At 39.9% G+C, this 24661-nt stretch overlaps 2 protein-coding genes across 9 annotated transcripts in view; one reads left to right on the forward strand and one right to left on the reverse strand.

Moving 5' to 3' along the window:
• Positions 1 to 8046, forward strand: part of USP50 (ubiquitin specific peptidase 50) — a 29511-nt gene extending 21465 nt beyond the window's left edge. The window contains exon 7 of the mRNA XM_045582584.1: positions 7769 to 8046. Coding sequence (XP_045438540.1) covers positions 7769 to 7954 — 186 coding nt within the window. The 3' untranslated portion in view covers positions 7955 to 8046. The remainder of the gene's footprint in view (positions 1 to 7768) is intronic.
• Positions 8047 to 9119: 1073 nt separating this feature from the next.
• The window catches only part of USP8 (ubiquitin specific peptidase 8), a 61463-nt gene continuing 45921 nt past the window's right edge, over positions 9120 to 24661 (reverse strand). For 4 of the 8 annotated variants that reach the window (XM_045582589.1, XM_045582601.1, XM_045582587.1 and 1 more), the window contains 9 exons: positions 22404 to 22490; positions 19808 to 19885; positions 19112 to 19374; positions 17128 to 17340; positions 15552 to 15762; positions 13509 to 13745; positions 11929 to 12071; positions 10096 to 10228; positions 9120 to 9938 (listed from right to left, as the gene is read on the reverse strand). In XM_045582589.1, the coding sequence (XP_045438545.1) occupies positions 9753 to 9938; positions 10096 to 10228; positions 11929 to 12071; positions 13509 to 13745; positions 15552 to 15762; positions 17128 to 17340; positions 19112 to 19374; positions 19808 to 19885; positions 22404 to 22490 (1551 nt within the window). In that variant the 3' untranslated portion in view covers positions 9120 to 9752. The remainder of the gene's footprint in view (positions 9939 to 10095; positions 10229 to 11928; positions 12072 to 13508; positions 13746 to 15551; positions 15763 to 17127; positions 17341 to 19111; positions 19375 to 19807; positions 19886 to 22403; positions 22491 to 24661) is intronic. The other 4 variants (XM_045582603.1, XM_045582595.1, XM_045582605.1 and 1 more) reach the window with 3 other exon arrangements.

The raw sequence follows: 24661 nt of genomic DNA on the forward strand, positions 1-24661 counted from the left end.
TTGAGAATAAACGTTTTCAAAATTTCAGTAGATACCCAAAGGAGGGATTGCTGGGCCATGTGCTAACTCTATTAATGTTTTGAGTAGCCTCCGTACTGTTTTCCATAGTGGCTGTATCAGTTACATTCCCACCAGCAGTGCAGAAGGGCTCCTTTTTCTCTCCAACCTCTCCAACACTTATTACCTTCTTGTTGATAATAATAATTCTAACAGGTGTGAGGTGGTATCTCATTGTAGCTTTGATTTGCATTGAGTTGCATTTCCTTAATAGTGAAGTGGAGCATCTTTTCATGTATCTGTTGGCCCTTTGTATGTCATCTTGGGAGAAGTGTCTGTTCAGGTCTGCCTTCTGCCTATTTTTTATTTGGATTGTTTGTCTGGTGTTGGATTGTTTGAGTTCTTCTTCTTTTTTTAAATAAATCTTTATTGTTCATATTATTACAAATGTTCCTCATTTTTTTCCCCCCTCCATTGCTCCCCTCCACCAGGTTCCCACCCCACCCTCTGCCCTTTCCCCATCCCCCATTGTCCTCATCCATAGGTGCACAGTTTATGTTCAGTCTCTTCCCACATCCTCCTTTCCCCTTTTCCCCAAGAATCATCAGTTCACTCCCCTTCCATACCTCTGATTCTATTATATTCACCAGTTAATATTGTTCATCAGATTTTTTAATTCCCTTGGTTTTTAGATTCACTTGTTGATAGTTATGTATTTGTTGTTCATAATTTTTATCTTTATTTTCTTCCTCTTCCTAAAGAACCTCCTTCAGCACTTCATATAATTCTGGTTTGGCTGTGAACTCCTTTAGCTTTTTTTTTTACTTGTGAAGCTCTTTATCTGGCCTTTGATTCTGAGTGATAGCTTTGCTGGGTAGAGTATTTTTGGCTGTAGGTTCTTGCAATTCATCATCTTGAATATTTCTTGCCATTCCCGTCTGGCCTGCATGGTTTCTGTTGAGAAATCAGCTGACAATCGTATGGGTGCTCCTTTATAGGTAACTACCTGCTTTTCTCTTGCTGCTTTTAATATTCTCTCTTTTCTTTTGCTCTTGGAATTTTAATTATGATGTGTCTTGGTGTGTTCCTCTTTGGATTCCTTTTGTTTGGGGTTCTGTGCGCTTCCTGGACTTGTAAGTCTAATTCTTTTACCAGGTAGGGGAAGTTTTCTCTTACTATTTCTTCCAGTATGTTTTTGGTATCTTGCTCTCTCTCTTCTTCTGGGACCCCCATAATTCTGATGCTGGTTCGCTTGAAATTGTCCCAGAGGTTTATTACATTATCTTCAACTTTCTGGATTCTCTCCTCTTCTTGCTTCTGTGGAGGAGTGTCCTCTGGCTCTTTATGTTTCAAATCTTTGACTTGCTTCATACGATGTTCTATTCTGTTTTTAGGACTCTATATAATATTTTTTATTTCAGACAATGTATTCTTTATTTCTAGTTGATCCCTTTTCATATCCTCATAGGTCTCATTTATTTTATTGGCCTTTTCTAGAAAATTCTTGAAAAACCTTATAAGCGTGGTTTTGAACTCTATATCCAGTCGCTTCTTGTCCTCCATTTCTTTTGTTTGTGATCTGTTTCCTTGTCTCGGCATTTTCACAGCTTCCCTGAGTTGGTAGGGTGGCTTTGTGTGCTAAGGTATCCTATATGGTTCCCAGTTATCTGAGGTGGACTCCCTTGGTGCCCCGTTTTGTGGACTGTGTGTACAGTCTTATAGTTAAGTTTTGATTGTTGTTGGTATCACTGGGAGAAACTGACCTCCAGGCCAATTGGCTGTGAGGATCAGCTGTGTCTATGCCAGGAGACAGCCTTATTCGATTAGACGTGGAAAATTGCAAAAGCCTCTGTGCTCAGCTTGGATGGGGTTGAGTTTCAGGGTGGAGCCTACAGCCTTGGCTTCTCATCAGCCCCACCCTATGAGGTTTCTGAATCTCAGTGTTCCTCAGTATCTTCGGTACTCGCTGCAAGCATCTCTGAGAGAAAGGTGCCCTTGAGTTTCATCCACTACCAAACAGTCTAGGCTCTCCCCTAATGAGCCCAGAACTGGGGTTCAGTTTAGTTGGAAGTGGGGTTCAGATCAGTCTGGAGCTTTTGTCTCCTTCCCGCTAGGGCAATCCAGCGGCACAGCCAACCGTTCGTTCTCTGCGCGCAATGTGCGCGCCTCCGGGACCTCCTTTTGCCGCTCCCCTGAGTTTCTGCCTTACAGCCCAGGCTCCCTCTTTATGAGCCTGGATCCCCAGGGTCTGGCCTAGAACTGGGGTTCAGTGGAGTCAGAACTGGGGCTCAGTACAGTCCGGAGCTTTTGTCTTCTTCCAGCTAGGGCAATCTAGCAGCAGAGTCAACAGTCTGTCCTCTGCGCGTAATGTGTGCGCCTCTGGGACTGCCTTTCGCTGCTCCCCTGAGATTCCGCCTTACAGCCCAGACTCCCTCCTTATGTGTCTGGGTCCCCAGGGTCTGGCCTAGAACTGGGGTTCAGCACAGTCCGGAGCTTTTTATCTCCTTCCTGCTAGGGAACGCCAGCCAGGCACTCAGCTTCCCCCTCCTCTCCGGCTCTGTCCTCTCTGTGCACGTGCACAGCATGTCTCCATACCTTAGGCTTTTACAGCTCCTCTGATTTTTCTTCTGAGTTTCTCTTTCTTTTTAGTTGTAGAATTTCCAGTCAGTAGACTTTCCTATAGTTCTGGGTAATGTCCATTTTTTATTTTAGTTGTATTTTTTTGAAATTGTTGTGTGAGGCTGCAGTTAGGTGTTTACCTATGCTGCCATCTTGGTTTCTCTCCTTGAGTTCTTTTTATATTTTGGAAATTAACTTCTTGTTGGAGCTGTTGTTTGCAAATATCTTCTACCATTCAATTGGTTGCCTTTTTTTTTCCTTTTAATATATTTTATTGATTTTTTACAGAGAGGAAGGGAGAGATATATATAGAGAGCTAGAAACGTCTATGAGAGAGAAACATCAACCAGCTGCCTCCTACACACCCCCTACTGGGGATGTGCCCACAACTCAGGTACATGCCCTTGACCGGAATCAAACCTGGGACTGTTCAGTCTGCAGACCGACGCTCTACCACTGAGCCAAACCGGTTTCAGCTGCCTTTTTGTTTTGTTGTCAGTTTCTTTTGCTGTGCAGAAGCTTTTTAGTTTTATAAAGTCCCATTGAGATCAAATTCATAAAATGTTCTCTACAGCCACGGTTCATAAGTTTAGTAACTATACTTTCTCCTATGTAATTTATGGTTTCAGATCTCATATTTAGGTTTTTGATCCATTTTGAGTTATTTGCTTGTATATGGAGACAAACAGTAGTCTAGTTTCATTCTTTTGCATGTGGCTTTCCAATTTTTTCAGCACCATTTATTAAAGAGGCTTTCTATTCTCCATTGTGTTTTTTAGGTCTTTGTCAAAAACTAATTGCTCATATATATGTGGGTTTATTTCTGGGCTTTCAATTCTGTTCCATTGATTTGTGTGCTTATTTTTCTGCCAGTGCCATGCTGTTTTGATTATTGTATCTTTGTAGTAAAATTTGAAGTCAGGGGTAGGGATATCTCTGGCTTTGTTTTTTTTTGGTCAGAATTTCTTTGGCTCTTTGGGGTCTTTTGTGATTACATACAAATATGATGATTTTTTGTTCTGTATTTAAAAAATGTCATTGGGAGTTTGATGAGGTTTGCATTAAATCTACATATTGCTTTGGGTAGTATAACATTTTAACTGTATTGATTCTTTCAATCCATGAAATATCTTCCCATTTCATGTGTCTTTTAAAATCTTCTTTAATAATGCTTTGTGGTTTTTAATGGATAGATCCTTCACATCCTTTAAGTTTATTCCTAAGTATTTTATTCTTGTTACAATTGCAAAAGGAATCTTTTCCCATTCCTTTTAATGCAATTTCATTGTTAGTACATAGGAATACAATGTATTTTTGCACTGTACTTGTCTATTGTTTCTAATAGTTTTTTGGTGGAGTCTTGAGAGTTTTCTATATATAAAGAATAACGTAATCTCCAGAGGGTGACTATTTTACTTCCTCATTCCAATTTTCTTTCTTTCTCTTGCCTGATGGCTGTGGCTAGGACTTCCAATACTATCTTACCTAATAATAGAGAAACATGTAAATTGACTATATCTTTGCTATGCCCACAGCCAATCAGAATAAGTATGCAAATTAACCCAACAAAGATGAAGGTTAATTTGCATACATACTTGAGTCCCGGGAACCTCCTTGGCACACAGGCCACTCCCAGATGGAGGCTTTAGGCTTGGGAAGGGGCGGAGCTTGTGATCGGAGGGCAGGGTGGTCCCTTGCCCGAGACTAAAGCCTTAGGGGATAGGGGTGCCCCTGCCCAAGCCTAAAATTCAATGGAAACATATGCTCAGGGGAGGGTAAGAAGAAAAAGAAATGTTATATCCTATGAAAGACACGTCTTGAAAATGCCTAAAGAAAGTTGTCATTTTTTCATGGTGAAGGGACTAGAGTCCGTGTTGATGAAAATACCTTGGTGGCTGCAGTGACTGGCAGTGGCTGCAGCAGCAGGGTGATGGGACTGGTGCCTTTCTCTGATCAGCCCAGTCACCTCCTGCAAAGGGAGGCCAGACTGCAGCTTAAGTTTGCTCCCAATGGGGAGTGGGCCCAAGCCATCAGTTGGACATCCCCTGAGGGCTCCTAGTATGTGAGAGGGGGCAGGCTGGGCTGAGGGACCACTCCCCAGTGCACAAATTTTGTGTTGAATAAGTGGTGAGAGTGGATATATTTGTCTTGTTCCTGATCTAAAAGGGAACATTTTGTTTTTTAAAAATATATATTTTATTGATTTTTTACAGAGAGAAAGAGAGAGATAGAGAGTTAGAAACATTGATGAGAGAGAAACATTGATCAGCTACCTCTTGAACACCCCCTACTGGGGATGTGCCCGCAACCAAGGTACATGCCCTTGACCGTAATCGAACCTGGGACCTTTCAGTCCGCAAGCCAACGCTCTATCCATTGAGCCAAACCGGTTTTGGCAAGACAAGCTTTAAAAGATAGGATTTTTATTGAGGGTGAATCTCTTTAAGAGTACTTGCTAGGTATGTGAACCTCAATCCAATTCCTTACCTTGCCAGGACCTAAGAGTTTACCTCCTGTCCTTGTGTGACCTTTAAAACTAAAGTACTTTGGTTACAGAGAACAGAAATTATCTTGACTCTGAGGCAGTCAGAGCATCAATACTCTTTTATCTCCTCTGGTTCTGGCCCCTGGAGTTTCCTCTTATTAAACAATCTTTGAAGTCAGCCATATAGTTCAAAAGATGTTTATCATGTTTTATCCAGCATTCCTTACAATTTTATAACCAAGGCTCTCAGGCTATCTAATTATCTCCTATATTTGCCCAAAATGGAAGTCTAGAAAAATACTTGACTGTCTTCTGTCATTTTTCTTTTTCACATTGTCACCAAAACTGAACATAATACTCTAGTTCTGTTCTAATCTTCAGAACATTACTTCAATATTTGGGCACTACTTATCCACCAGATGTTTTGTTTTTCTCAAATTACATCACACTATTTTGGGCACCATTTTATAAATAAGCATGTCAGTTTAAGGTCGCATGGCAAGGACTAAGACTGGATCTTTTAATTGTCAGCTTTGGAGTATTTCTCTAATATGTCAAAGGAGAGAAGATAAAGGTCTGTGGGAACATTTAATAAGTATGTCCTATGTGCTACCTCTATAATATAACTGACAATAGCCATATAAGACAGGTTTTATTACCCATTTTATCTTATTTTGTTTTATTTAAATATATTTTATTGATTTTTTAGAGAGAGGAAGAGGGAGGGATAGAGAGTTAGAAACATCGATGAGAATCATCAATCAGCTGCCTCTTGCACACCCGCTACTGGGGATGTGCCTGCAACCAAGGTACATGCCCTTGACCGGAATTGAACCCGGGACCTTTCAGTGCGCAGGCCGACGCTCTATCCACTGAGCCAAACGGGTTTTGGCATTACCCCATTTTAATAGATGGGGGAAGTAAAGATCAGAAAGGGGAGGCTGGGGCTGATGGCAGGCCAGAACAGAGACACAACACATAGGAGTGCCTGCTCTGAGCCTCCTCGGCGCAGGCCGAGTGGACGCACACCAGGGACGAGGGCGTGCTGAGTGCCGGGTGGCCGCTGCGTGTGAGCAGCGGAGGAAACACCTTTTCTGACCGCTCATTGGCTAAGCTCCCTGTACGCTGCCACTTGCTGTGTTCCTGGTAACTTGGGTAATAAGAATCCAAGAAGGTGATCTAGGATTTTTCCACCTCACTCCTGGAGGAGAAAATGAAGGTCCTCTGCTGGAGAGCTAGGAAATGTCATAATCTGCCCAAGCTGGTTTGGCTCAGTGGATAGAGCCTTGGCCTGTGGACTGCAGGGTCTGGATTCGATTCTGATCGGGGGCAGGTACCTAGGCTGCAGGCTCCTCCCTGGCCGGGGCCCAGGTCAGGGCTCATGCAGGAGGCAACCAATCGAAGTGTCCCTCTCACACTGATGTTTCTCTCTCTTTCCCTCTTTCAAAAAACCAATGGAAACATATCCTCAAGTGAGGATAAAAAAAAAGACCAAAAGAAATGTCATATAGGATAAAGGAAGTTGTCATTTTTTCTTGGTGAAGGGACTGAAGTCCATGATGAAAACTCCTTGGCGGCTGCGGCAGCCGACAGTGGCAGCATCAGTGGGGTGATTGGGCTGGCACCTTCCCCTGATCAGCCCTGTCACCTCCCACAGAGGGAGGCCAGAATTCAGCTTAAGCCCGCTCTCCACAGGGAGCGGGGCTAAGCCATCAGGAGGACACCCCCTTAGGGCTCTTGGACTGAGAGAGGGAGCAGGCTGGACTGAGTGACCCCCCAAATTTCGTGCACCAGGCCTCGAGTACAAATATAAGATGCATTCTTCACAGGCCATACAAAAACAGGCAGCAGGCTGGATTTGGCCCATGGCAAATAATTTGTTAACCCTAGCTCCACGCTAGACCACCTTCTGAGATATGAGGTTCTCTAATGTCTTTATTTCAACTATTCCTTTACTGGGTTAGCAGAGACAAGGGAAAACGAGAATGCAACAGGTTCTTTTTGTGCCCACAGTGACTGAGGGGATTGTTGTTACACAATCCCCTCATACTGAAGAGTGGCAATATGCAATGTAGAAATGTCTTGGTCCAATGTTAAATGTCTTTTTACATGTATATTCAAAATTAAACTAAAAGCTCATTTAGGAAAGATGACTACTATCTTATTTTTAAATTTCCTTTAATATTTAATAGTCTATGGTACCGTTAAGTGCCCAGTAAGTATTAACTGATATTAGTCCAGTATTATCCTGTTTCATTCACAGATTCTGTTAAGTAGTCAATGGGTATCATATATAGTTGTTCAATTAAATGAAAAACATAATAAACCCTGGCTGGATAGCTGAGTTGGTTAGAGTGTGGTCCTAATACGCCTAGGTTGCAGGTTCAATCCCTGGTCAGAGCACATACAAGAATCAACGAATGCCAAAATAAGTGGAACAACACATTGATGTCTCTCCCTCCCTTGCTCTCAAAACAAATAAAAAATTAAAAAAAAATACAAACACAATAAGGAAGATTATATGTTTGGTTCAACTACACATAATCATCAACTTTAATTTAGTATAAGGGACAATTATGAAAACTATTTCTTGGCCCTACCTTTTTTGTCCCAATAGTTGGAGTATTTGCATGTGAATACTAAGTCTGACATTCCTTCCTCTCCTAGAACCATTTTGGTGACCTGGATGGTGGCCATTACACTGCTTTCTGCAAGAACTCAGTGACCCAAGCATGGTTTAGCTTTGATGACACACGCGTCAGTGAGATTCCAGACACTTCCGTTCAAACTGCTACAGCGTATCTCCTGTTCTACAGCTGCCAGCCCTTTTCTATACCTATAGAAAAATGCTAGGAAAATGGTGTTTCCTGAAAGCTGCAAAGCAAGCAATCAGAAACTGGTACTTAAGTTTTGCCTTCTTATTAAATTCTTGCAACTTACTTGTTATCACTGACTTTTTTCTTTCTGGTATATTATACAACTTTATATAAGATACTAGAGGCCTGGTGCACAAAAATTCATGCCTGGAGCAGCCCGGCCTGCCCCCTCTCACAGTTCGGGAGCCCTTAGGGGATGTCCTGCTGATGGCTTAGGCCTGTTCCCTATGGAAGGTGACCAGGCTGATCAGGAGTAGGCGCTGCCCCCATCACCCTGTCACTGCTGCCGCTGCCGGCCACCTCGGCTGCCTGCCCTTGGCCCTTGCAGCTTTCTTGGCTTTGTCCGGAAGGATGTTCAGCTGTCTGGTCTAATTAGCATATGTTACAGCCAAAAGAATGGGTCTTGGCATATTAAACAATGCAATGCTAATGGATTGGGAGCCTTCTAAGCACTGCAAATTACGCAGTGAGTTCCAGCTTCAAAATTCAATGTTTATTAGGGTGGATTTTTATCATAAAACATCTGATAATTTGATGTGTATTTATAACAAATTATTTTCCAAAAATAGTTACTAAGAACAAAAAAATTTTGTTCTAGTGGCGCTGTGTGCTCAAGAACGTGATTGGAAAATATTTTATTGATCAGATAATTTAGGAAAAAACTATGTCTCTTAGATGAGTCCCTGAGGTAAATGATAAATTCTAAGCTCCTCTATTTCTTTTAATACATCACTCGTAAAGACGTGGGGTTCATAATGCAGTCCACTTTGCAGTAATACATGACTCCTATTCCTTTTTATCTCAATTCTAAGAATTCTACTACTCTTGATAGAATGAGTCTCGGTATTATATCTTATTATGACTCCCAAATCTGAGAACCCCAAGTGCTAGAAGCAGTCAAGTTGAAAAAAGAGTGGAATTGAATCCTGATGCTAACAAGGTAAGTGAACTAAATTTCAAGTTAGTGTAGTGGGACAAAGAGTGTGTGTGTGTGTGTGTGTGTGTGTGTGTATAAAATCTATAGTTCTACTGTCCTATATTTGATAATATAAAATTAAAGACAGGACACTTAAAAAGTTTTTAATTATTTTTCTCATTAAGATTTTAATATAGGTGTAAATGAAAATTCTCATTTTAAAAAATTAGAGAAAAGTTTCCATTTATTTCTTTAGAATAAAGATTTAGTGCACAAATACAGCCCAAAGCCAAAAGAAAAATAGCTTTGCCCTGTCATTTCCCTAAGAAAGCACTGCAGTTACTCAGAATAGGCCAAAAGAAAAAAAGCAATCCCTGGAGTTCTAGATTTCATGGAAGGACCACATATGATACTATGTACATCGATTTGATGTGCAAGTGTGCAATAAATATATACACATACATTCCTATCTGCTTCATATTCTAGAATATTCATAGATCAAGCTGAGGTTTAGAAATGTGAAAAGGCCATAACAGTGAAAATGAAAACAACGGATACACAGTTTTTAGACCAGTAGAATAATAATGCATAGCTACTTATTTCAACTTTGGAACAAACTAAAAAAGTTATTATGATGTCAATGGTACCTCTAAGGAATGCTTACTGCAATACTTGTTAAATGTTATTGGCCGTTTTTTTTAATAATAGCACTGACCTGGAATATATGATATTAGTAACACAGCTCTCATGGTCTTATAATTCCTCTAAAAGGCCAGGTAGAGCTGTCCAGGATCTTTATAAGCATTTCCAGAGTTGTGTTGCTCAGTCTTCTAAAAGATAACTAGCTTACAACGTACTCTTAAGTGGCTATATCGGTTGCTCGTGGTCCCAAGGAAGTATAAAAGAGAATATACGCTGCTGAAGATTTCACAGACGAAACGGAGATATCAGAAACTTCATGATCATCAAATTTAAACCACCGCTGTCTTGCTGCATTTTTGCAATAGGCAGTGTAGTGGCCTCCATCCAGCCCACCGTAGTGATTCTGTGCCAAACGAGAGAGAATATAAATTCAGATGGAGTTATTTAAAATATGTCAATAATTTCAAAGCTTTATGTTGTTACTTTCCTATGCTATAAGAAACCATTGGAAACATTTTGTTTGCTTTGAAAAAAAGTATTTAGTTCAATGATATACTTACTGAAACAGAAAACAAGTTATATTTCTTCAAATTGTTCTTTGGACCAATAACATATTGTGACAAGTCAAGATTTTCTAACGGAAAGTCCACAGATGTCTGTAATTTTTGCTTCCACCTGCCATCATAGGAAAAACTGCAAAGCCAAACATTACACAATTATATGCACGAAAAGACATAAGAATGAGCCCTAATTCATTTTAACAATCTAGATATTTAACCAGGACCACAAAATCCATTTCAATCACATACTCAGAATTTTAGCAGCAGAGGGACCTATTAAAGACATTTGGTTTTACTGCTACTTTACAAGTGAGGAAACCTAGGCACATAGATATCAAATGGCTTGCCCAAGGCCAAACAGCTAGAGCGGCAGAGGTAGGGCCACACCTTGGTCCCTGATCTGTAGGCTAGCTAGGACGGTTAGATGCATTCTTTATAGAGATAACAGTTCTGAAAAACCCCACTTGTAATAATAATCTCTACCAAAGTACAGAGGAAAGACTGCAGAGAGCTACTCTCAAATGAAGCTTGCACTTTTGGAGAAACTAGAGCTGGAAACTGCAAGCACGTAGACTAGTGACTGAAATAATGCCATTTCATTATCCTGGCACACTCTGCTCCTTTAAATACCAAAATACGGGTACTTTGGTTGGTGTGATATGATTACTTCAGAATTATTTTTACAAAACCTGAATTCTGAACCATTTGTATTTTTAGCTATTCTCTAAGAGTAATATACAGCATTAAAAATTTTAACAGAACAAGTGTGTGATTATTTTTTTTAAAAAATATATTTTATTGATTTTTTACAGAGAGGAAGGGAGAGAGCTAGAGAGCTAGAAACGTCGATGAGAGAGAAACATTGACCAGCTGCCTCTTGCACACCCCCTACTGGGGATGTGCCCGCAACCAACGTACATGCCCTTGACCGGAATCGAACCTGGGACCTTTCAGTCTGCAGACTGATGCTCTACCACTGAGCCAAACCGGTTTCGGCTATTTTTGTAGTGTTTATCTCCAGTCCTCAAGATTTGGAAAAGAATAATTGATCTAACCAATTTTGTTAGGAAAAATGAATCTGAACATGTCAATATTAAAATCAATATAAGAATCCCCAATACTACAAAATGTAAAACAAAAATTATAGCCCAGTTGGGTGTGGCTCTGTGGTTGACCATTGACCTATGAACCTGGAGGTTGTGGGCTTGGACCCCAGTACGGGGTGTGCAAGAGGCAGCTGATCAATGATTCTCTCTTGTCATGATGTTTCTTTCTCCCTCCCATCTCTGAAATCAATTAAAAATATGTTAAGAAGTAGGCAATGGATCCTTTCTCTGAAATGAAAAAAAAATTAAAAAAATAGTTCTCAATAAAAACATGAAATTTCCTTTTTAAAAAGTTAAAAAAAAAGTCTCAAAGTTATCACTCCACAGATGGAACACATAAAGACAGAAGAATTGGAGCAGAAGACTTGAGATATATTTTGCAGCTCTTTCCCATTCCTTCTATTACTACAGGTCAGATCTTTTTCACTGGTTGGAAAAATCTGGACAAAACTATGTCTGCACTCAACAATGTCATCCTCATGTTTCAAAGACAGAATTACATAAAAGAGTGAGTGGTGGTATCATTTTGCTCTGTTACTGCAAGTACTAAGGTGAACTAGAATCGCATCATTTCTGCCTTATTCCCTGGAGATACCCTAATCAGAGAAATCTTCCTTGATGATGATGCATCGTTAGCAGGCAATACCACAAAGTGACTTAGAATAAAGGATTTAGAATTCCTTCACCTAAACTGTTCTAAACAGGTAGAAAATATTGTGCCCTTTACCGTTTCAGATGTACTAAAAGCACAGGTGGTAACTTCCAGATTTCTATCTTTTTTAGAGAATCCCTTCGAGCTCTGCAATGACTGCAGTAAAACCTGTTATTATCTGTGAGTTTTTCTTCTTTGGAAAATAACCTAAGGCAATCCTAGAGGGCAAAAAGAAGTAGTACTCATTAATTCATTTTTTTAACACAATGTCATTGAGCATCTATTCAGTAATTTACTCTGCCTAGATGAAGGGGACAATAGTAAAGTAGAACAAAACAATTTCTGCCCTCACAAAGTTTATGATCTGGTGAGGAGTGCAGACTAAGAGCCTTCATGACACCACATGTAGTGAGTGCTGCCTGTGGTGAGCAGAAGAGGTATTGCATCTCTTGAGAGCATACCGTATTTTCCGGCGTATAAGACCCCCTAATTTTACAGTTAAAACATAGGTTTAGGCCTATATTCGCTGTATAAGACTACCCCCCACTTCAAAGAAAAGACTTACTTTGCTGTCAAGATCTGCAGGTAATTTTTGTGCAATTTTGGTCTTTTGCCCCCGATTTTCGGTTGACTTTTTTTTCGGTTCAAAAGTCGTCTTATATGCCAGAAAATACGGGTAATTTTCCTGAGGGCTCAGGAAATCTTATTGGAAGAAAAGACATCCTCCAAGAAGCTAACACTAGAGATCAACAAGCGACCTAAATCACATTGCTGTTGTATAAAAAACAGGATGTTCGTTTGATATCCACATGTAAAGCACATTCTTTTTTTATTTTTATTAAAAATATATTTGATTGATTTTTTTCAGAGAGGAAGGGAGAGATATAGAGAGCTAGAAACGTAGATGAGAGAGAAACATCGACCAGCTGCCTCTTGCACACCCCCTACTGGGGATGTGCCCACAACCGAGGTACATGCCCTTGACCGGAATCGAACCTGGGACCTTTCAGTCCGCAGACCGACGCTCTATCCACTGAGCCAAACCGGTTTCGGCGTAAAGCACATTCTTATAAAAAGAAGACCTAAACTAAAATCAACATCATTTTCCAAATTAACTTTAAAAATTTCACAATACAAACTTAAAAAAAAAATATATATATATATATATATATATATATATATATATATATATATATATATTATTTATCAGCTCTGAAAGAATATTTAATAAGAAAATAGATCTGGCCCTAGCCAGTTCGGCTCAGTGAATAGAGTGTCAGCCTGCAGACTGAAAGGTCCCAGGTTTGATTCCGGAAAAGGGTACATGCCTGGGTTGCGGGCTCAGTCCACAGTGGGGGACGTGCAGAAGGCAGCCAATCAATGATTCTCTCTCATCATTGTTGTTTCTATCTCCCCCCTTCCTCTCTGAAATCAATAAAAAAAAATGTATTTAAAAAAAATAGATCTGAAAAAAATTTTCTTGAGGAAATTTTTTCCTAATCCACATAAACCTAATTAAAATAATTTATGTGTTAGTTTTGCCTATGTTAATAGGAGTAAAAAACAGACATAAATTGCTGAATAAAGTATATCTTTATATGCATACAAACAGCATTTTTACTCAGTAAATCCTTTTCTCTCAATCATAAACTTACCTGTAATGTACATTTACTAGTGGATGCTAGGGGTAGAGACAAGTACATGAAGGCCTCAAACGTCCTAGACTTTCTGTGACAGGTGAGGCACTGTACTGTGGATTTGAACTGACCCTGGAAAAGTGCTACAATAATGGATTCATTGAGCTGCTTGTGTTTCTGCCAAGCATGTTCTGCTGCTTTAAAGTCATCAAGATGATCATTATTCTCTTCTTTATGTCGCTTCCGATTATCAGCCTGGAAATAAGATTATTTAAACTCTATATTAATATCTTAAAGTCAGCATCGAAATATAAGATGGACAGAAATGTATTAAAGATAAACACTGCGGATTTTGAAATACTTCTGATTCTTTTCATAAAGGAGTTCTAATCTCATTAAGCACCTCAAAATTTTTTCTTTTGCCAAAAACCCACTTTATCAAGAGTGTGACTTGTTGGAATTGCTTAATAAATTTTTATTTAAAAAGCTGAAAAGTCTGGTTTTAGAAACAGAAAACATGCTACATGTAGCTGGGAGTACGGGCTACAACTACCGTGTTTCCCTGAAAATAAGACATCCTCCGAAAATAAGACCTACTTACAGGTTTCCTTCTGAGTGAAATATAAGGCATCCCCCTGAAAATAAGGCCCCCCCTAGGCTCTGTCTCAGAATGCTATTGCTAAACATGAGAGATTTGGTCCACTGATTCTGAAAGAAATGGAGTCACAAGAAATTCTCCAGGAAATTCAGGAATTGGATTGTTATGATGTTCCAGAAGATGATGACATGATTGTCATTGAATAAATGAGTAAATTCTTGATACTGCAAGATTCACAGTTTGTCTGGTTTGTGTTGCCAACTACCGTACTACCGTACCGTATACAGGTAATAAATTTCCTTTATTTTCATTTAACAATAAATGTGTACCGTATTCTTCTTCATGGAAAAATAAGACATCCCCTGAAAATAAGACCTAGCGCATCTTTGGGAGCAAAAATTAATATAAGACACTGTCTTATTTTTGGGGAAACAGGGTAGACAGATGTTATTTTGTTGTCCTAGTCTCAGGGATGTGCGTTTGCGCACACGTGCACACACACATACACACACTCTAGAGGCCCAGTGCACGAAATTCTTGCACTGGAAGGGTCCCTAGCAGCTGCCAGCCAGGTACTCCCTCCCTCCCCCCAGCCAGCCTGGGCCCCCTGGCCAAACTCCCGGAAGAACTCTGGTTGAGGGGATAATTTGCCTACTATGCTTTTGTTATATAGGATATTCATACTATACACATATACACAAGGTACACATACAAACACACTATATTTATGTTTATGTATGTAAAAGTGTGTGTATAGGGAGGTACAGAGAACAGTTTGGTGCTAAAAGGTAACCATAGTGTTTAAACAGATTGGTCATTTATATAGAGATATGCCACAATAATCACCTTTGACATGAATCATTTGTGGTTACATGGAATAATTCTTATTTTAGAAAAAAGTATAATCTTTCTATATAAAAGCCTAAGCAACTGGCCTATGGCCAACCGTCCAGTAGCTATGATGAGCAGTGACAGGAGCAGAAACCACAGGCATGAAAACATGGAATAGACTGATGAATCTCAGGGGGGAAAAAAGGGGGAGGGAAGGAAGAGATTAATAAAAAAATTTTATATGCATAATAGAGGCCAGGTGCACAGATTCATGCACCGGTGCGGTCCCTCAGCCTGGCCTGAACCCTCTTGCAATCCGGTATCCCTTGAGAAATGTCTGAGAAATGTCGGAGAGCAGGTTTCAGCCTGATCCCTGCAGTATATCTCTAATAATTATTTTAACATCTATAAATTTCTTACAATACAACCTGCTAACATTTTAGTGAATAAATACAAATTGTATATACTTCTTCAAATACTAGACCTACCAGATATATGCGTTTTATAATTTCAAACATTAATACAAAGTCACTAGACATGATAAAATAGCACTGAACAATCACCAACTATAATTTTAAATTGCTATAAAAATTACATGTTGAACAAACTTAAAGAACAATCAAAATTCTTACTTTATTTAGATCTTCATGGAGACCGTCCATTAGGAACAGAAGCAGTTCTTGTGAATCTTGCTGGCTATATCCTGCAAACTGGTCATTGATCTTTCCGATGGTGATTTTAAAGTCTTTTGGACTGATATACCTGTACTGTCCTGTCCATAGTGCTTTCATGATTATGCCAAATTCTTCTGCCACTTCACCTTTATGACCCAACAAATTTGACCTTGGAAAATAAAGTTACAAAAAAGCAAGTTGTAAGCAGTCAAGGTGCAGTGGGATCTTGATGTCAACATTAAACTATTAATATACTACTAGTGACCTGTTGCAGGAATATTCCTGCAAGACTTCCGGTGGGCTCCCCTCCCGCCCCCCACCTCTCCCGCTGCGGCTTCCCTCCTGCCTACCCCGCCTGATCCGCCTTGCCTGCCACACGCCCCACCGCGCTGCGCCCACCGCCCCTGCTGCTTCCTGCCACTGCCACCTCCACTGGCCGTGTGCAGCACTGCTGTGCGCCCCGCCCGGCAGGCGCTGCCAGTGCTTTCCACTTTCCCTCCCTCTTCCTTCTATGCTGTCTTCAGTCTTCACTCCTCACACTGTGTATGCAAATTAACCACCATCTTTGTTGGGTTAATTTGCATACTTACTCTGATTGGCTGGTGGGCACGGCTTGTGGGTGTAGTGGAGTGATGGTTAATTTGCATATTATTGTATTAGGTAGGATGACCTTACACTAACATACTTATTCACAGGTGTATTACCAAATACCCATCTGAACCTGACTTTGATTACATGCCTGACTGGCTTCTTTATGGCTGCCAGCCCTGCACTGTCTCTTCTTCCTGACAGGCTCCAGTTTATGGCCACAAGGGCCTAGCCTCCTGCATTTCTCCTTTCATGTCTGTCCTTTACCTATTAGAAGAGGTTTTCTCTATATTTTTCTAAAGAAAAAAATTATTTTTCCCTTCCCTACTCTGACTTCCCTGGAAGGAGCTGGGTGGTTACATCACTCTTAAAAAAAAAAAAATTTTTAATTGATTTCAGGGAGAGATAGGGAGAGGGATAATTAACCATTTGTAAGCCTTAAACGTCTATATACGCAAGCAGCAGACCTTTTTAAATTAAATTAAAAATATCGTGGCAGCCGAAACCGGTTTGGCTCAATGGATAGAGCGTCGGCTTGGGGACTGAAAGTTCCCGGGTTCGATTCCGGTCAAGGGCATGTACCTTGGTTGCGGGCATATCCCCAGTAGGGGGTGTGCAAGAGGCAGCTGATCGATGACTCTCTCTCATCGATGTTTCTGACTCTCTATCTCTCTCCCTTCCTCTCTGTACAAAATCAATAAAATATATTTAAAAAAAAAAAAAAAATAAAAAAATAAAAATATCGTGGCAGTTAACTGGCTAATCATTGACCGGCTGCCTCCTGCACCCACTGCTACTGGGGACCGAGCTTACAACCTGGGCATGTGCCCTGACCAGGAATCAAACCATAAGCTCCCAATTCCATAGGTCAACACTTAACCACTGAGCAACACCAATTGGGTTATATCACTCTTTTAACATTATATTGCAAAAAGTATTTATTTACCTGTTAATATCATCCTGATAACAGTTTCGGTTGAAATAATCAGCCAAATGTGTAGCATTACATAGGCACTGCAGTATTGAGTTCATATAACAAGTATTTCCTAAATTACGAAGTCCAGTGAGAGCTGGTCCAGATCCTCCAAACACAGGATTGAGGTTCCGAATCTGAGAAGCAGAAAGCCTTGTGATTTCCGTTTTAGGATAGCATGCTGGCCTGAGGGGAAAAAAGGCGTACAAGATGTCTTAGAAGACACAGCATGTGAAAATAAGGTTTAAATGACAAAAGGCAGCAAACTCTAGGATATATACTATAGAAAACAGTAATCTTGTGAACTTAGTTGGATACTAGGTCTACTGAACATTTACCACCTAGGTGACACATATTCTGTGACCCTCCCATGAAATAAAGACTTTTAACTTCTTTTGTGGGTCCATGGGTCTCACAGACATCCTGAGATAGATCTCTGCTTCTCAGGAATAGGTAAAGTCTTCTAGTAAAGAAGGCCCTTTCAAACTCCATTAAATGATTCTGGCAAGTTTAGTAATACCAAATGTTGAATTAAACAGAATACAAAAAATAGAATACAACATACACACCTGAGTGGGCAAAAATAGTTTATATAAAAAGTAATACATTAATAAATAAAAATATAAGAATAAACTCTGTTTCATGTACCCACAGTTGTAAATCTGTACATTACTATGGAGTACAGCAAAAGAGGAAGAGGTTATTTGGGTACTATTCCCTAAAGTCGAGAGCTGTGCTGACAAATATGGTAGCCATTAGCTACAGATGAATGGCTGTTTAAATAAAAATATTAATAAAAAAATTTCAGCTCCTCAGTTACACTAGTTACAATCCAAAGTAGCCACTACCACATTGGACAGTACCGATCCAAAACATCTCCATCATCAAACATAGAGAATATTTCTATCAACATGTCTACTGGACAGTATCAGACTAGTGAATGCCTCTAAGACTGTCATTTAGGATGTCCGAACTACTATAGCAAAGAAAAATCTTAACTGGTAGGTTTTTCTGTTATTATTGATCCTAATCATTAATAGTTCACCTAAAGAATACACACACACACACACACACACACACATATCTATATCTATATATGTATATATACCTATACATATGCATATATATGTGTATGTGTGTATATATATATCTATATATATGTGTGTGTGTGTGTGTGTGTGTGTGTATTTTTATTGATTTTAGAGAGGAAGGGAGAGGAGAGAGAATCATTGATCAGCTGCCTCCTGCACACCCCCTACTGGGGATCAAGCCCATAACCTGCACATGTGCCCTTGACCAGAATCAAACCCAGGATCCTTCAGTCCTCAGGCCGATGCTCTATCCACTGAGCAAAACCAGCTAGGGCCACCCTAAAGGAATATTGAGAATCCATTGAGAAACTAATTTCAATTGCTTTTCTTTACATGTGCTCAGGTGTTTGCACTCATTTACTTTCTCTGTTCAATATATATAAAAATACATAAAATGCATATGTAATAGTCCTCAAAACTATGAAATTAACAAGTTTTATTAAGAATGATGATGCAAGAAGGAATTAAATCTCACCAGTTTTAACAGTGAGCCCTAAAATCTATAACTAGATTTAGAGATTTAATAAGGTAAACTCAACAAGCTTATAAATTATGCTCCTTAAAGAGATTTAAGAACTATGAAAACTTTTAGGTAGTCTATAGCATAGTGTCTTAAAATGTAATAATGAATACCGTATATGCCTTTATATCTACTTTAATGCTTATGATAGTCTTTTCTGACATATTTAAATTAGCACTTGGGAGAAAAACCAAGAACATTTTAATCCAGTAATTTCTTTTTTCTTCTGTGGCTCTGGTGAAGCCAGACACAGAAATTTCTGACTCCCTGACATAAATAAGTTATGTTTACAGCAGTTTACAAATGTAGCAGGTTATTCTAGTTTTAGGAGTTAGGATAAACTTACTTATTTTCCCGATTGACTGCTGGAGTGACTGTTGGCTTCCTCTTCTCTTCCTCTTGGATGGCCTGGGTTATGTCTGGGGAAGAGTAGGAGCGCTTCAGCTTGGACGGTTCCCTGTCCCGCTCAGCAGGGATCTGTGGCTTGGCTTTATGAGTTGGTGGGGTGGAAGGAAGTGCGGATGAAGGAGCCATTTCCGGTGGATACATATGAACTGAGTTGGTGGGTGAATGATAATAACGAAAAGTTCCAGTGATTGGGTCAAGAAACTTAGTTGGAAAAGGAAAAAAAAAAAAAAAGAAAAAAGAAAAGAAAAGAAACAGGTCAAAAAAACAATGACCATTATGTGAACAACAACAAAAAAAATCACTCAAAAGTATTCCACTCCTAAATTTGATTTTGGATTAAAATATTCTGGATAGAATGGTGATAATCACTTCTATAATTAAACTTCCAAATAACTTAGGTTTTAAATTAAAAGTGCCAGTAATGCTCATATATTATATCCAGCATCTGATTGGATACGCAAAAATCTAACTCTGCTATAATTAGGAAAATGAGCTAAAGCTTCTATAATGAAACAGAACTGAGTGCATTGAAAATGTAGAAGAAACAAAAAAATAGAACACCCCCCCTTCCACCTCCCCAAAGAATACAATGACCATGTTATTTATTTATTTCTGTGCTAATTTGGGCTTTTACCTTGACCCAGCCTAAAGGCAGTCCTGGTACGATTCTCCCCATTTCTTCACTTCGTGCTCTTGTCAAAGGCTCCCGGGCCTAGTTTATTTATAAAAGGAAAAAAAAAATCTGATTTACAAACTTAAGCAACTTGTACAAGAGAACCAAAAGCCTTGTGTTGGTTGCCCTTTATATATTATCTATAGTAATAATAGAGGAATATGCAAATTGGTCATTGCTTGTCACAGTAACAAGCAATGACCAAACAGCAGGATGCATGAAGCAACCAGGCTGAAGGGGGTAGGGGGGACAGTTGGGGGCAACAAGGACGGCAAGGGGGGGGGTAGTTGGGGGCGCCCAGATCAGTAGAGAGGGGCAGTTGGGGGCAACCAGGTCGGCAATGGGGGCAGTTAGGGGTGACTAAGCAGGCAGGGGGGACAGTTAAGGGCGATCAAGCCGGCAAGCAAAGGTAGTTAGGGGTGATCAGGCTGGCAGAGGGAACAATTAGAGGCTGGGGCAACCAGGCCGGCAAGGGGGGCAGTTAGGGGTGACTAAGCTGGCGGGGAGTGGGTGGGTGGGGCAATTAGGGGTGATCAAGCCAGCAAGCAAAGGTAGTTAGGGGTGATCAGGCAATTAGGGGCTATCAGGCAGGCAGGCAGGTGAGCAGTTAGGAGCCAGTGGTCCCAGATTGTGAGAGGGATTAGGATTGGGCCTAAATTGCAAGTTGGACATCCCCTGAGGGGTCCCGGATAAGAAGGTGCAGGCTGGGCTGAGGGGACCCCTTGCCCTGTGCACAAATTTCATGCACTGGGACTCTAGTACCATCTAATAAAAGAGTAATATGCAAATTAACCAGCACTCTGCCACACCCACCAATCAAGCCAATCAAGAATAAGTATGCAAATGAAACCAACCAAGATGGCTGCGGCCATGGAATGAGCAGGAGCCTTGGGTTTCCCCCAGCAATGGAGGAAGCCAAGCTTTCCACACACCCTTGATGGCCCAGGCCTCCACTCAAGGCTACAAAGTTTCAATTATAGAAGATAAATAAATCCCAGTTACCAGGGCCTCTGCTTGGGTCACCGGGGGACATGGCCTATCTGCAAACCACCAGAGGCCCCTCGCCCAGGCTGCCCTATGCCCCAAGGGAACCCCCACTCTGATCCGCGACACCCTTCAGGGCAAACCAGCCAGCCCCGACCCATGCACCAGGCCTCTATCCTAATAAAAGAATAATATGCAAATTGACCATCATTCTAACACACAAGGTGGCTGACCCCAGGTAATTAAAGATCCTGCCCCCATGTGGACATAAGATGGCCATCACAAGATGGCCTGCAGGGGAGAGCAGTTGGGAGGGACCAGACTTGAAAGGGAGGGCTGTTGGGGGCGATCAAGCCTGCAGGGGAGGGCAGTTAGGGGTGACCAGGCTGGCTGAGGGAAGTTGGGAGTGACTGGGCCTGCAGGGAAGAGCAGTTGGGGGGAGACCAAGGCCTGCAGGGGAGAGCAGTTTGGGGGGGACCATGCCTGCAGGGGAGGGCAGTTAGGGGCAAATAGGCTGTCAGGGGAGCAGTTAGGCATCAATCAAGCTGGCAGGGGAGGGGTTAGGGAGTGATCAGGCTGGCAGGCAGAAGTGGTTAGGGGCAATCAGGAAGGCAGGCAGGCGAGCAGTTGGGAGCCAGCAGTACTGGATTGTGAGAGGGATGTCTGACTGCCAAGTAGGATCGGGCCTAAGGGACATGCCCCCCCGGCCCCCATGCATGAATTTCATGCACCAGGACTCTAGTTCTTAAATAAAACTCTTAAAAAAAAAGGCAAAGATGTCTCATAAAAGACCTATTTCAAAAGTTGTGATGAAATATACAAAATTTACCATCTTAACTTTTTTTTTCTATCTTAACCATTTTTAAGTGGCAAAAGTATATTCAAATTGTTGCACAACACACCTTCAGAACTCTCTTCAACTTGCAAAACTGAAACTGTACCCATTTAAACAACTGCCGTACTCAACCCATCCTTAGACCCCTGGCAATCACCACTCTATTTCCTACCTCCATGAATCTGACTGCTTTAGGTACCTTATACAAATGGAATCACAGTTTGTCCTTTAGTGACTGGTATATTTCAGTTACCATAATATCCTCAAGATTTATCCATGGTATAGCATGTGTCAGAATTTCCTCCCTTTTTAAGGCTGAGTGATATTCCATTGTTTGTACATACCACATTTGTTTATATATTCATCTGTTGATGGTTACTTGGGTTGCTCCATCTTTTAACTACTGTGAATAATACTGCTATGAAAATGTATGTATAAATATCTCTTTGAGGTCCCACTTTCAATTATTTTGGATATATCTCCAGAAGTAGAATTCCTGGATCATATAGTAAGGCCTAAATATTTTTTAATTTCGTAAAATAAATAGAATATACTATTGTACTTTAAATAGGAAGACAAACAGCATATAATCATGCAAAAACAAACACAAATCAGCTACCAGAGGTAGCAAAGATTCCCTTAGAGAGATTTTAAAATGGAGAATGAATGTTATGGTAATAATTAACATATGGTATGTTATAATCCATGTTTTTCTCCACCCAAAGAACGACTACTTACTTTATTTCTTTCAGTGTCTTCCGTATTCTCTCTAAAAGTTCCAGTCTTTAGAATTCCACTTTCTGGCTGTCCTTTAATCTTAACAGGCTGTAAAATTATTAAAATTTCAGAAGTGAAAAAACAGTTGAATTTCCCCCCAATATACACCTAACATAAGCTAATATAAGCAAATTTACCAAATATATAAATATTTGAAAATGTAAAAGGAGAAAAAATTGAGGCCTCTGTAAAGTTTATGCAATTTTATTGTCAAAGGAAAGGTGGTAGAGCCCATGTGAGATTTACTAATACTAAAGATAAAGAACTAAAAATTTCTGATGAGTCAGTTGGAAAAAAAAACCTGACGCAAGTCACAGTGGCTTATCAAGCACTGATTCATAATACATGGCGAAGTACAAGATATTAGTCATTAGTAAAATTCTCCAAGGCCTCTTTTGAACAATAAATAAATATGCTTTTATTTAAACCTCATATGATTTTGGTTACCTTGAAAGTGTCATGTTAAAAAAAAAAGTATTAAAGGGAATGAAGAGATTGTAAAATTTTATAAAGAGTGGTATTCAAAAGTATAAAATCCCATTTTACCTCCTCTTGGAACCTAGCATAATTTCTTTTGTAAATTCACTTTAGCCTGGCTGGTGTGGCTCAGATGCATTGTGCCATCATCAAGATGCATCAAAAATTAACCAGTTTGATTTCCAGTCAGGGCACATGCCACTGTTACAGGCTCAATCCCCCCAGGGGCTTTGTAGGAGACAGCCGATGGATGTTTCTCCCTCATCAATGTTTCTCTCTCTTCCTCTCTTTCTAAAAAAATCAATGAAAAGATATTTTTAAAAATTAACTTTAATTTTATAGTTCATTTAAAAATAATCACAGTAAAGTAAAAAGTTAAAAATGTGTAATAACTTTTTTAGAGATAATTATTCATTTTTAAAAAATAAATTTTTATTCATTTCAGAGAGGAAGGGAGAGGGAGAGAGAGACTGAAACATAAATGATGAGAGAGAATCACCGATTGGCTACCTCCTGCACACCTCCCACTGGGGATTGAGCCTGCAACCCGGGCATGTGCCCTTGACTGGAATCCAGCCTGGGACCCTTCAGCACACAGGCTGACGCTCTATCCACTGAGCCAAAACGGCATGTGTAATAATTTTAATAAAATTTATTCTAGAATAAATTACATATTTTGCTCACTTTTAAAAGAAGCATACAATAAAAAAAAAAATAGCACATACAAGGAAGGCAATCTTAACTTTTTTACAATCCTATATAATAAAAGGCTAAAAGCAAATTGGGAGTTTGACCGACCGGGAGTTTGCTTGTTATGATCTGCACTGACCACCAAGGGGCAATGAAGAACAAAGGCAGGCCCCAGCTGGCAGCCAGGGGAAGGAAGGCCCTGATTGGCCCTGATCACAGCCGGGCTTAAGGACCCTTCCTGTGTACGAATTTCATGCAGCAGGCCTCTAGTGTGTTATAAGAAACATCAAACACTATATGTGGTAATCTCAGGGATATTTAGATCTGTAGGAATATTTGGCACCTATACTAAATATCTGCAGAAATATGAATGTATTACATTCTTTATGTTCTTATGACTGCCTACCACTAAGTATAGCAAGATGGAAAGGAAGTCACTTTGGAATCTCACTGCATATGTGATCTTAAGCAAATTAATTTCTAAATTTCATTGGTAAATAGAATATCTCATGGAGTTATCATTAGGAGGAATAAGATAATGTAGGGAAAAACATGTGTCTATAGTAGCTACTCAATGAATAATATTTAAATGATAAGAGCTCTTAAGTTCTGATTCTCCTATGAATAAAGTATTAGTACATAGGCTTCATTTCTTTAACATTGTGTGTTTAGAAAGGTTACTGTATGGCAGCTATATTTTTGATAGCTAAGGTTACCAGATCAGAGTTGCCTGGAGAAGTGAGGCATTAATAATTGTTAACTTTGATATATGCCTGAACTGCTGCTTGAGAAGTATAGAAATGAACAATCTTTAAATATGGTATTTCACCTTCCATCAAAAATCATTTTAACACTATCAACATTTTATTTCCATTTAAATGTAGGTTAAAAAAAAAGGGGGGGGGGCTGTACCTATTCCTGCTATTATAGAAACTTATTTAGTGTTCAAAGGGAAAGGCATTGTTAACTGCATAACAGAGAAAAAAAAATTGACAAAAAATGCCCTCAATTTTGGGGGATAGCCCTGGGGCAGAGAAAGGCAGTATGAATGG

The sequence above is a fragment of the Pipistrellus kuhlii genome, unplaced genomic scaffold (assembly GCF_014108245.1).
Source record: "Pipistrellus kuhlii isolate mPipKuh1 unplaced genomic scaffold, mPipKuh1.p scaffold_m20_p_1, whole genome shotgun sequence".
NCBI lineage: Eukaryota > Metazoa > Chordata > Mammalia > Chiroptera > Vespertilionidae > Pipistrellus > Pipistrellus kuhlii.